A 13,020-nucleotide genomic window follows, 5' to 3' on the forward strand; every position below is an offset into this window, starting at 1 on the left:
TTGGCTGTTGCACACACCCGGGGAGGTGCCATGGTGTCTCAGAATATCCTTCCAGCCAGGGCTGCTATAGACTCCTGGGTGGATGGGTCAGGAGTGTTGGGGTCCAGCAAGCCATGTGTGTGAAAGGCTGGGGAGGCTGGGGAGGTGTGGGGGGCTACCCTGGTAACCCTGGGCTGGTCTATCTGGGCATAGAACCACACAGGGGCAGGCAACTTCTGTATGTGGGCAGGTGCCAGGAGCAGCCCTAAGGGCAGAGAAAGAGGCAACAGGCTGGGGAGAGAGGTCCCAGGCGGAGGGGTGGAGCGCTGTGCACCTGTGTGAGCAGCAGGGACTCAGTGTGGGTGAGAGGGTTGTTAGGGACTGGCTGGGCCAGGGGAGGCTGTGATCTGCCCCTGCGGGGTAAAGGGGGCACAGCCAGGATCGCCAGGGCAGCCAGGAGCCATGCAGGATGAGAGATGTTGGGCTTTGGGTCTCTTTGCTCCTGGGAGGGGATTAGAGCACAGGGTGGGGAGGGGTGCTGTCCTGGGTGTCCAGGAGGGGGGTACAGAAAGGGCTGGGCTGCCTTCTCTGATCTAAGCTCTGTCCAGACTGGGAGGGACCAGTCCTTGGGCCCGGGTGGCTGTGATTGCCCTGGGGCCGGGGTGCAGATGCTAGGGCTGCTGAAGTGCTCCCTGCAGGTGCCCAACCAGCTGCTGTGGCAGCCAGATGGGCAGGCAGGCGGGTGGGGGTCTGTGGTCACTGGCAGGCGCCGGGGGCGGGGAGAAGCTGGGAACCGGCATCCCCTGAGAGCCCGGGGCGGTGGAGTGGCCAGGACGCGGCGGGCGGCCAGCTGCTGCAGTCCCCGCTGGGCCGCCACAGCCCACGGGCGCTCGCTCTCTCCAGCCCCAGTCGATCGGTTCACTTTCCCTGCCTTGGAGGAAGATGTGATTTACGACGACGTGCCCTGCGAGAGCCCAGATGCCCATCAGCCCGGTATGGCCTCTTCCCACACATCTCTGCTTCTCTGGGGTGGGGGTGAGGGACAGGGGAGGGTTGGTAGGGCAGGGACTGGGGACGTCTCTCCTTCCGGTTCCTCCCCCCTTCCCGCCCAGCCCAGCTTGCCTGTCTGTCTTGTGTTTGAAAGCCACTGCAATCTTCCGGGAAGAGGAGCCTGGAGCTGGGCCGAGGGTGTGGCCAGCCCCAGCTGGGCTGGCTTGGGGTGCCTGGGCTGGGGCAACTTCCAGCTGTGGGTCCCCAGGCAGGCCGTTTCACTCTGCCAGGCCTGGCCTTGGCTTGTCTCCCATGGATGTGGGGCTTCCCAGGCTGCTGGGAAAGACGGTGGGTTGTTATAGCTGAGGGATAAAGCAGCCACAGTGTAAGAGCCTGACGTCCTGCCCTGGGGTTGAGGACTCCAGGGGGACAGGCAGGTAGGGGATGGGTTGGGGGAAGAAAGTGAGGGCCCGGTCCTGCTGCCAGCCACCCTGATGGGAGGGAGCTGGGTGCTGGGTCAGGGTCAGCCCAAGCCAGTGACTCTCAGTGTGATGAATGGATTGGGTTCTAACTGCAGACATGAACTAGGGGCAGTGCTGGGCTGGCCCCGCTCACTCTGTGCAGTCACATCCTCCACACCCTGTCCCTGGCCCCAGAGGCTGTGAGTGGCGTTTGTGACAGGTGAAGTACCTGGAGTCCAGTTGCCCTCTGAGGTTGGCAGAGTCAGTTGCATCTGAGAGGGGACTCCCCAGCCACAGGTCACACAGTTGGATATGAGGAGCATCAGTGCATCCCTGCCCACCTCCCGGGGAGCATCCCCTGCCTTTGAGGTGCTGCTAGGCTGATGTGGCTGACTCTGACCATTGGCGAGCTGTGCACAGTCCCGTGGGAGAGGCGCACAGACACATGACAAGGTCCCAGGGCCCCCAGAGGTCAGGGGAGCCCTGACATAGGTCCCCCGCACCTGGAAGGATTTGGCTGGTCTTTGCAGTCCTGTCTCAAGGTGGTTAAGAGTAGGTGGCCTGGTATGCAAATTTACCAGCATGGTCCCCAGCCTCTCTTGGCCCTCACTGGTTGGGCTGGGCTCAGGCCCTTGGCAGGTGCAGGAGGCACAGCTGTACTGTCACATCTCTCCAGGGTCTCTGCAGTGGCTCTGTCTGGGCCTGATGGCTCTTGGTGGGAGTGCCAAGGGGACAAGCTGTCAGTGAGGGGTGAGCTGACATGGGCAGGCCTGTGCTCACACCCTCCCTTTGCTTTTGGGCCTGGGCTTCTGGGCATCCAATTAAAACATCATCCCAAGCCCACAGGTCCTTGTGGAGGGCCACCCAGAGAACTGCATCACCTTGCTGGGCCTCAGCTGGGCCGTGAGGGCAATGACAGCCCCACCCTCAGGGAGCCGTGTGGGTTCCGTGACATAACTGAGTAGGTGGCAGCCACCCAGAGTCCCCGTGCCCATGGCAGCAGGGACACCCTTGGGGGCCCAGGCAGCTTGTGACTCATCTCCCCTGCGGAGGGCATTTCTCAGAGAGCTGCAGGGTGACCCTAGGACAACCGTGTCCCCAGCAGAAGGTAGCATGACACACAGCCCCACACTGCCTGCTGTCTGCCCAGTCTCTTCTCTGGACCCCATTTTGTCATCTAACAGGAGGGGGTGACAGCTTGCACCCCATCCACGGCAGGGCTGCTGGGAGACTTCACACGCTGATGGGGAGGCGTGGCTGGGGTTCGGTCCCACCTGCAGGGCCTCCCAGGTGCTCATGGCTCCTCCTCTGGTACCCACAAGAACACTCTGCTCCCTGGCCATGGGCCATCCACTACAGCCACAGGATGACCAGCACAGCCTTCTATGGTCACAGCCTATGTGCCAGCTGCCCCATCTCTGGGGACATTGGGCTCTATTATTTTTGCTTAAAAATAACCTCACGTTCATTCCTGGTCTTGGAGCCTGGGCCTCCTGCTGAGCACACCCTGCCCCCCACCAGCCTGGTCCCCTCCTGCCATTTGTTTTGCTGACTTGGCCGTCAGCTGTGACTACCTGGCTATGTGGGATCTCCGAGCCCCTAGTCTCTGGCCTCACCCAAGCCCAGGCTCTCCCCTGATGACAGCAGCCTGGTCATCTCCACCATCTGGCTGCTGTCTGACCCACTCTGCATGAGGGCTGTGGTTCCTTGCCAAGTAATGAAAGAGGAAAGCACCATCCCTGGGGATCGGGTTCCTGCCCACCCCTGGACAGTGACTCTCCAGCCTTGGGCCAGCGGGCAGGTCACGTCCACCTTGAGCAGGGCCTCCTGAGTCCCCTGCCCTCTGTGGGCCATGCCCTTCCTGCCCAGCTCTCTGTCCCCAGAGTTTTAGTCTGGGACACTTCCGGGGTGGGCGGGGCGTTTCTTGGAGGCTCTGGAGGGAAGGGGCAGGCTCTTGGATTCTGGGTCCAGTACGCCCCCTACTGGACCGTGGTGGACTCGCACAGAGCCCTCCGTGGAGCCATAGCCCCATCTCTGCCAGTTTGCCCCCAGCTCTTCATCCCTGAGGAGGCCTGGGCGGAGCCCTGAGACCGCTGGGCCGCAGGGCAAGGATCCGAAGGGATTTCTGAGCCATTGTGGTTCTGACACTGCTCTTAGGCTTTTTCCCACTCCATGGCGGGGTTGAGGTCTGGCTGTTGCTTCTGTTGACAGCTGAGAAAGCAGAGCAGGACCCCAGGGCCAACGGGGGTTAGGGGCATCACCAGCCCTCCCTTCCCCTTCTCCCCTGGGGGTCGGAAGTTGGGCCTGTGGTCTGGCCTGGCCCTGGGGCTCTGGCTTACCTGCCCTGTCCCTTGGCCGGCAGGGGCGGACAGGGGCCTGTTGTATGAGGACGTGCAGCGGGACGGGGCGCCCCGGGAGGCCGAGGACCTAGGCTGGAGCTCCAGCGAGTTTGAGAGCTACAGTGAGGACTCAGGGGAGGAGACCAAGCCTGAGGCAGAACCCACCAAACACCGTGTGTCCTTCCAGCCCAAGGTGAGGAGGCTGGGGGTCTGTTGCCGTGGTCAGGGCACTGAGGCCCCTCGGGGAGGAGGGAGGTACATGGGGTGGTGAGAACCAGGCCTGACCCATATGGCCATCAGTGGTTCCCAGGAAGGCGTGGTGAGATGGACGGAAGACCCGGGTTGTCCCAATAGAGGAACTTTCATGTGGGCTGTGGAGCGAGAGCCCTGAGCCCCAGGGTGGGCGTGGTCTGCACCAGGCATAGGTGCTACCCCCTGCCCCAGCCCTATGGCAGACCCTATCCAAGGGGGTCAAGGGATTGCGACTTCCTGGGCCTGGCTTGGGCTTCAGGATCCTTCTCCACACTGTGCTCCAAGTATCCCAATGTACTGATTGGAGTTGATGCTTGAACCAGTCGGCTCATCTCCCTGGCCCTACTGGCTGCCTTCCCAGAGGGCCAGCGGCACACTTGGCTTTCCTGGTGCTCCTGCCTGAGCCAGGGCTCCTCCACCGCTATGTGCAGGTGTAGGTGTCCCTGAATCCCAGAGGTGGACAGATTGTCCGGTGGTAGCCTTGCTCCTCTCACATTGTCCTTTCTGGAAGCTTCTAGAAGGCAGCCACCTGGCCATGCTGAGCCTTACAAGTTCTGCCCAAACCAGAGTCCCTCTTGAGCTCCTCCTCAAATGACAGGTGGATAAGAAGGCCAACCCTGTGATGGCCAAGTGGGGGTAGGAGCAGAGGCCAGGCTGGGATGGGCTGGACTGGGCTGGGCTGGTGGGGCAGCCTTCCAGGTCTTTCCCAGTGCCTCCTGTCCCTTTAGGAGTTGGAGAATTCCTGAGAGAGGGATGCTGGCCGTACCCACCCATTTTCAGGCAGCCTATCCCCAGCTGGCCCGGAGTTGAGAGCAGGGGGCTCTAAGCCCCAGGTTTCCCTAGGGTGGGCGTCCAGGCTCGGGGGAAGAAATTGGGCTGGATGTCTTAGAAGCCGGCAAGCAAAGCATCTTTGACACACTGTGTTTTCCAGTCTATATCTTAGCGCATGGCTGTAGTCATGTGGCCCAGGCCCTGTGAACCGTTAAGGTCCAGCAGGAGATCCACATGTGAAGATCTGCATGTGAGACAGTTTTGTCCAAAAGCAAGGCAGAGATGCCAGCGTAGCCAGTCGCGGGTGGGGTCCTCACAGGGCTGACCTGAAGTGGCTTCTAGAGGAGGTGAGTCTGGGCTGAGCCGAGATGCCAGAGAAGGTGGCAGAGCTGTTCTAGGATGGAGAGTAGCCCAGGCAGAGCCTGGCAGTGGTTCGTGTCTGCTGTGAACTTCGGCAGGGGCAAGGCATGCTGCTGAGTCAGGGAGGTGAAGCTCCCTAGCACCCATGGATTGCTCCTCTGTGTGAGGGCAGGACCCACACGTCTCAGCCCTGCTCTGGATGCAGTGACCCAGATGGGCTCTGGCATCCCATGCCAGCCTTTGTTATTTCTCAGCCTCAGGCTGTCCTGTCCCCTGTCCCTTGGTCATTTCCACACACACCTCCCCCCACCTTCCTGCCGGCCCTGGAAACAAGGGAGAGAGCCGCTGGAGGCCGCCCACAGCTATGCAGGGCATTAGCATCCTTGGAGAGGGCTTGCGATCACAGATGCCAGGGCCTCGGAGTGTGGGTTGTGTCCAGCAGTCTGCCTTGAAGCTGCTATTGGCCTCCCATGGTACAGGTGACCTGCCCAGTATGCTGAGAAGTGGCAGACTGGACCTTTCCTCCCACATCCACAGGGCCTGGTCTGGTTTGTGATCTCTGGGGCTACCTGTGGGTTCTTGACTTCTACGCCCTCAAGCTGGCAACTTGGGCCTCTTCCTCAGCAGACCCACCATGTAGCACAGTTCTTGGAATTTCTAAGCATGAACAAGCACATCTCCTCTGGTCCTGGGCCAACACCTGCCTGCTTCCTGGCCAGAGAGGAGCCTCGCCTTTGGTGCCCATGTCTGTCCTGGGGACCCCTGCTGAACCCTGCCTTTAGGGCTTCTCCCTTCTGGGCTGCTTGGGGTGCACCTGCTCCTAGGCCTGCTGGTATTGCAGTAGCTTCCTGGCTGGGCTGTGTGTGCTGCGTGCACCAGGCAGCAGCGGTCTGCGGAGGTTGTGTCCTATCCTTGGACTCTGACCATGGCTTTGACACCCCACCCAGAGGCTGGACAGTGAATGGAGTTCTTCCTTCTGATGTCTAGAGAGGCCGGGCTAGGGAGCTAGACTGTTGCCAAAGAAAGTGACTAAGGGGGCTGCAGAGGGACCACCTTAGAAGTGTTTGACCCAGATGTAAGCAGCTGCCTTGTCCCTCTTGGCTACCTCGTCCTGCTTGGCTCACAAGCTATCCTGCTGGTTGCTTCCAGTGGTCTGCGGGAGGTTTCTTTCCCATGTGGGAAGAGGTCCCTCTCTGTGGCCTCCTCATGGTCAGGGTCACTGAGATCTGGTTGGGTAGGGGACTGAGCAGGAGCTGTAGCTTCTTTACCGAAATGCCAGAGCCGACCTCGGCCTTGTTTCTGCCCCTGCTCTGATGGGGCCAGCTCAGCCATTGGCCCCTGACCCTAATGTTTCCTAGTTCTGCATGCCCCCCCCGAGAGAGGCAGCGGGGTGCCTGAGACCCAGACACTCGATGTCTTGGGTTGGGTGAAGCTGCTTCTAGACAGACAGGAGTCAGCAGGAACCCCAGCTGGCTCCCCGTTCCCAGGCCTCTGGGTCACTCTCACAAGGACCCTTGCCCCGCGCACTCTGCTTAGCACCAGGGGACAGGGGACATCTGTCCAGTGAGGCACTGCTCCCAAAGCGGTTTCACATGATTTTCCCAATAGCCTAAAATGGTCAGGGTTACGGGCAGCAAGATCCCCCTGACGGATCAGAAGACATATCTGTAAGGTTAGATGGACACCCAGCCAGTGTGTGGTTGAGCTGGAAGTTAGGGCTGCATAAGGGTACAAATATCTCATCTGACCAGCCGTCCATCTGCCCACCCTATGGACCCTGAGTGCTGGCAACTTAAAGGGGAACTAACAATGACTTTCCGTTTTGGAGTCCTCCTGAGGCTCTGTGCTTTACATGTCACGTCCACTTAATGTTGTCAACAACCCTTTGAAGTGGCCCTGACTGTGGCCACTTGACCAGAGGTAAGGAGACTTCCGGCTGGTAGGCAGGGTGCCAGTGTGCAACAGAGGTGTGCCTGCCTGCCGGCTTAGGCTCTTAGCCCCCTCACCTGAGTCTCCAGAGCGCTTGCCTGTCTTGGTCCTCTGTGCATCTTACCACACAGCAGTGTTGCTCATGTAAGCCATGCATGCAAGTGTCTGTCCTTCTAGTCACATCCGTCTTCCCCCCATCCATGCATTCACTCTCGTCCATCCATCCATTCAGCCTTTTCTTTCATCCTGCCCTCCACGAATCCCCTCCTTCCTTTCGTGGTGTGCCACAGCTGGCTTGTGCTAGCTCATAAGAACTCAAGAATCAGCTGTGTGCTTGTTAAGTATCCACACTCAGTGATGTCACTTTGCTAGTTTGAATTTGACCACGGTGAGGGTATTCACACTGTAGAAATGCAACGAAGTGAGGCTCTTTGTTCTGGAAAATGATTGTTGCTGCTCTCTGCACCCATTCCCCTTATCCATGCACGTAGGTAGCCATCCTTTTTATCCCTTCATCTGATTTCTCTTCACCCATCTATTTATTTATTTGTTCATCTATATGTCCTTTCTATGCATCCAGGCAGCTGTGAACCTGCCCCAATTGTCTGTTATCCGTCCATCTGTCAAACCCTTGCTCTATCTGTTCAGCCATCTTTCTGTGCAATTGCCCATTTATCCCTCTGTGCCTCTCAGTCCTGCCCATTGATGAATGTGTGACCCATTCATGCATTCACCCACCCATCCACTCACCCATTCACCCACCCATCCACCCACCCATCCACTCACCCATTCACCCACCCATCCACCCACCCATCCACTCACCCATTCACTCACCCATCCACCCGTTCATCTACCCACCCACTCACCAATCTGCCTACCCACCCACCCATCCGCCCACTAGCCTAGCCACCCATTCACCCACCCATCTATCCACCAGCCTGTCTACCCACATATCCACACACCCACCCACCCATCTATCCACCCACCTACCCATCTGTCCACCCGCTCATCATCTCACAGACTCGCTGAGAACTTCCTGTGTTCCAGGCCCTGTGCTGCACCCCAGAGGTGGGGAGAAGACACAGTCCTTATCCTCAGAGCGTTGTCCCTGTCCCCAAGGTGGGAGACTGGGCTTGTTCCCCTCTTTCTCCTCCCCAGCATCCAGGATTCCCTGCTGCAGACCAGTTCCCAGCTGCCAGGCATGCTGGGTTGGAAGCTGTTGGAACACACTCGCTGGCCAGACTGCTGCTTGGGGCCCGCCCATCTGCCTGCCTACCTGCCCACCCGGGTCGTCCAGCTGCCACTTGACCTGAGTCTCCTTTTTCCTTTGTTGTCTGTGTTTTGTCTCCTCCCTGCCCTGCCTGCTCCTCTCACCTGCTCTCCTTCTGCCTGGCCGCTTGGGGGCTCCAGCTTTCTCCAGACCTGACTAGGCTAAAGGAAAGATACTCCAGGACTAAGAAAGACATCTTGGCTTTAAGAGTTGGGGGGAGAGACATGCAGGAGCTGAAGCACAAGTGCGATTGTAAGGTATTGTCCCCACGTCCTTCCCGCATCCTGGAGGGGGGCTGGCCACTCTGCAGCTGCCTCAGCCTTTCCTTGGCCTGGGGACCAAGGAGGGCGGGGTGCCACCTCCTGCGTTGCCCTGGGAGCTGGTGCGTGGCCATTCTCCATGTCTCTGCTGTCAGCCAGTGTGTCCCACCCCGTGCTCTCGGTGACATCTTTCTCCGTACCCTTGAGAGAAACTTTCACGGTCTCCAAGGATTCCCCGGCAGTGGGGGCTCAACCTTTGGGATGCTCACAGCCACCTAGGGTGCTCCATGAACATGCAAATTCCAGAACTCCTCCTCCAGGGCTGCTCGTGTAGGTCCTGGGCAAGCCCTGGGGGGTGGGGGGGAGGCTGCCTCCTGACCAGCCCTGGGGGTGGTTTGGGTCTCACTTTGAGAAGCGTGAGCACTGGTTGACATGCGTGTCCCTCAGAGATGTGTTCCCAGAGATGTGAGGAAAGGGTGTCTGTGGGAGAACTCATAGTGTTGCCTCCGTGTGCCCAGCCTTCCGGTGCTGATAGTGTCAATTGTGGAGGCTCTGCTCCCTGTGCACCTGGGTGTCACGGCCAAAAGCAAGGGCCTTGCAGGACTGCAGCTCTGAGCCTGCACCCCATGCTCACTGCTTCCTCACTGTGTGATCCTGGCCACGTTCCCAGTGCCTCAGGCCTTGGCTTCAGGGCCTGAGAAGTAGGGTTTTCTTTTCTTTTTTTCCTTAAGCTTTATTTTTCTTTATTTGAAAGAGTGTTGGGGTGGGAAGATGGGGAAAAGAGAAAGAGATATCTTCCATTTACTGGTTCATTCCTCAAATGGCCGCAATGGCAAGTGCTGGTCCAGGCCTAAGCCAGGAGCCAGGGATTTCATCCAGGTCTCCCATGTGGGTGCATGAGCCCAAACACCTGGACCGTCTTGCTCTGCTTTCCTAGGGAGCTGGATCAGAAGCAGCCCCTGTGCTCTCTGCCCTGTTGCGCTGCCTGCTGTATCATAGCTGGGGCCACCCCAAAGGGAAGAGTCAGTTTGCACCCAAGCCATGCAGTTCCCTGAGGTCCAGGACTGGGCAAGGTGGGGGTGGGGTGGTGTCAGCAAGGGGTGGAGCCTAGGACTGGGCTTGTGGGGACCAGGATGTAGCAGGTTGGCCCAGAGAAGGGGCTCAAATGCCCTCCACCTCGAGTCCAGTTTGGGGATGTGTCAGGCAGCCCCACTGCAGCTAGGGTGGGTGCTGGGCTGTGCTGCTGGGAGGAGGAGGGTCCCAGTCCTTCCCTCCCAAGAGGGATAGCACCCTGAATGTGGCTTCTGGGGTGACACCCGTCCGCCTTGGCAGATTATCGAATATACTTCTACCCTCCCCACCCAGCCCCAAGCCACAGAGATGAGGCCTCACTTCCCCTCTCCCTGAGGCTGGTTCCAGAAAGTCAGCCCTGGTTCCTGAAAAGCCACCAGCCCTGCCTCCCGGCCACAGCCTCAGCCGTGGGGGCTTTAGAGCCTTCGTGGCCCAGACCCCTGAGAAGTGTGGGCGCCTAAAGGGTGGTGGGAGGTGATAGAATGGAGGAGACTGGAGAGCTCCCCGAAATCAGCAGGTTTCGGGAAGGAGGGTATCTTTCTAGAGCCATACCGTCTGTGGCTGTGTGGCTGTGTCATGTAGCCACTCGTGGAAATGAACTAAGCTGAACTCTCACTGGGAGTCTGGGCCCTGCTTCAGATGTTGCCATCCGTCTGCAGCTGTGATTCCCGCATGGGGCTGTGCAGACCTGGAGCGCTCCCCAGCACCCCACCGCTGTGGAAGGTTCCCTGGGCAGCCTGTGGGGCAGTATTGGAGAAAGTCCTGGGGCTGGGGCTAGGGCTGGGGGTGAGGAGTGACGTGGGGGACAGCAGCCCTGTTCTCTGTGCTGTGGCTGGCTCCCCGTCCCCCTTCTGGTGTGCCTTGTGCCTCACCTGCTTAGCTTGCTGGTAGGTGCAGCCTTCTCTCTGGATTCCCCCTCCGCCCCCCGCGCCCCCCCCCAGGTAGTGGACTCAGGAAGAAGCTGGCTGTCGGGGGGCACTGGAGGGGTGCCTGTGTGGGCTCAGTGGAGGACATGGGGGCACACACTCGCTTCCTCTTCCTTACCCCTGGAAGATCCCACAGCGATTGTGTTTGCTGGTCAGAGAGCCTTCCTAGGCCTGGACGCTGTCGCTGTGGCCCGGGGAAGCTGTCCCAGGAAGGTTAGGTGACTCGTCTTCTTGCTAGCAAGTGGCAGAGCTGAGATTTGAACCCAGGTCCAGAATTTCCAGCCTGCTCTAGCCTGTCCCCTGTCCCACCATCCCCTTCACTGGACATCCAATCATGTAGTTTATCCCGAAGGAAGCAAAATCAGGTTTGGACCTCCCTTTGCCCCCAGGGAGCCCCCCAGAAGTCCCCCGGAGCCTGCTCACCTCCCACTGTGGCTCATGGTATGGAATGGGAAATGGGCTGTGGTGGTTGCTGGGCCTGCAGCCAGGCCAAGGCGGGTGAGGCTGATGGCCGCTGGTGGCCCCTGGTCTCTGATGAGCTCCTGTGTGCCTTTCTCAGATGACCCAGCTCATGAAGGCCGCCAAGAGCGGGACGAAGGATGGGCTGGAAAAGACGAGGATGGCCGTCATGCGCAAAGTCTCCTTCCTCCATCGGAAAGATGTCCTGGGTGAGGCACTGCTTGGGGGCGGGGCAGGGGGCGGGCCACTTCTCTAGGGCAGGCAGGAGACCTCAGTGCCTCATTGGAGGGTAGGGGGATGCCCAGTGCCCAGCCTGGTGTAGGAGAGACAGTGTGAGCCTTCAGCGAGGGTCACCTGTGCCCCTTGGCTGGTGAGGGGTGCTGTGACAGGACACGGAGAGTCCTGTGTGGTCAAAACAGCATTGTTCCGGCTCTGCAACCTTCTGAAGATCCTACACGGCTCTTGCCCCTGGGAACGGCCAGTCCCTCACCCACAAACTGGGTCGAAATCCCCCCTCTCTGTGTACCACTGTGTGTGGTGCCCCAGAGTGCTCTTCAGGCTGCTCCACCCTTTTTGGAGCACATTGGCCCCCTCGACAACAGGTCAGCTGGCTGGGGACAGTGTCTGGGTCACCCTCCCCACCCAGCCCGTGAACCCGGAGCCTTTCCTGAAGTGACCCAACCCCCCTGGGGCGTTATTAATAGCTGCGGCCAGGCTCAAATCACCGGCCAAGAATGCTGCCCAGTGGTGGTGCGTGGGGGAAGAGGAAGCCGCGGGCCTGGCGGCTGGGGTGGGTGCGCAGTGATGCCCGGGGCGTCATGTGGGCCAGGCAGGAGAGCCTCCACCACCCCCGTGCCCACGCAGTTGTCCGCTGTCCCTCTTCCTCTTCCTCCTCCATCTCCTGTTCAGGTAAGCCTCCCCACCCCCACCACCCTGCTGTCCCAGCTCCTTCTGCCCCTGGCATTACTGTTGCTTTTCCCCACCCCCACCCCAGTGTCCTGGCAGCAGAGCCCATTTCCTGCTGCGGCTGCTGCTGAGCAGCTGGGGTCCCATCCCGTGACACCCACATCTGTCTCGTGGGGGTCGGGACGTCCCAGGGTCTGAGACAGGCCCTGCATTTGCCCTCCTCCACTCTGCCAGTCCTACCCCCACTCTTGGCTGGGGATCCCTGTCCCACTCCACTTGAACTATTTCTTCTTTTGGGTCTTTGCATTCCTTGTCTTAAATAAAAAATGAAATTCCAAAACCGAAGTGCCCCATTTTTCTCGGGGCTTACTTTTGTTGATCCGCTGCTTCGGCGTCCCAAAGCTAACTATTTTTAGTGGCTAGGGATGGAGCTGTGATGGCTGGCCATCTCCCGGCCAGGACAGCGGGTCTGAGCAGGGCCAGTGATTCCTGGCTGGGTGAATTCTGAGAGCCCAGGCCCAGCCGGATGCTGCCTTCTCCTCCCTCCCCGTTCACTCACTCACTCACTCACTCACTCACGTGCACCTGGCTTTACTGTTGGCGCTCCCAGGCTCTGGTATGGAGCTCTGAGCCCTTGAACCAGCCAGCAGTTCAGCTCTAATCCCATTTGGCCCCAGGCACTGATCCTCCCCTGGGACCCCAACCCTAGGCTGGTCTGGGGTGACCCTGGGTCCCTGTTAGAGTGGGTCATTAACAGGCCAGTGTGAGCTGCCCCCACCTCGCCGTGTCATCACCCCTGTCTGACTCCCCAGGTGACTCGGAGGAGGAGGACATGGGACTCCTGGAGGTCGCCGTGACGGACATCAAGCCCCCGGCCCCAGAGCTGGGCCCTATGCCGGATGGCCTGAGCCCTCAGCAGGTGTGTGTGTGTGTGTGTGTGTGTGTGTGTGTGTATGTGTGTGTGTTGGGGGGACTGCCAGGATTCCAGCCTGCTCTCTGGACCCACTTTGGTCTGGTTCATGTAGGGGAAGAGAGGATTCAGGGTTT

At 59.6% G+C, this 13,020-nt stretch overlaps 1 protein-coding gene across 3 annotated transcripts in view; it reads left to right on the forward strand.

Annotated features, from left to right (window-relative positions):
• ARHGEF10L (Rho guanine nucleotide exchange factor 10 like) overlaps positions 1–13,020 on the forward strand; it is a 121,334-nt gene that overhangs the window by 51,242 nt on the left and 57,072 nt on the right. The window contains exons 6-10 of one of the 3 annotated variants that reach the window (XM_058675883.1): positions 883–972; positions 3,793–3,962; positions 8,492–8,608; positions 11,168–11,276; positions 12,786–12,892. In XM_058675883.1, coding sequence (XP_058531866.1) covers positions 883–972; positions 3,793–3,962; positions 8,492–8,608; positions 11,168–11,276; positions 12,786–12,892 — 593 coding nt within the window. Of the gene's footprint in view, positions 1–882; positions 973–3,792; positions 3,963–8,491; positions 8,609–11,167; positions 11,277–11,786; positions 11,977–12,785; positions 12,893–13,020 lie in introns of those variants that run through there. The other 2 variants (XM_058675890.1, XM_058675892.1) reach the window with 2 other exon arrangements.

This window comes from Ochotona princeps, chromosome 2 (genome assembly GCF_030435755.1).
Source record: "Ochotona princeps isolate mOchPri1 chromosome 2, mOchPri1.hap1, whole genome shotgun sequence".
Classification (NCBI taxonomy): Eukaryota; Metazoa; Chordata; class Mammalia; order Lagomorpha; family Ochotonidae; genus Ochotona; species Ochotona princeps.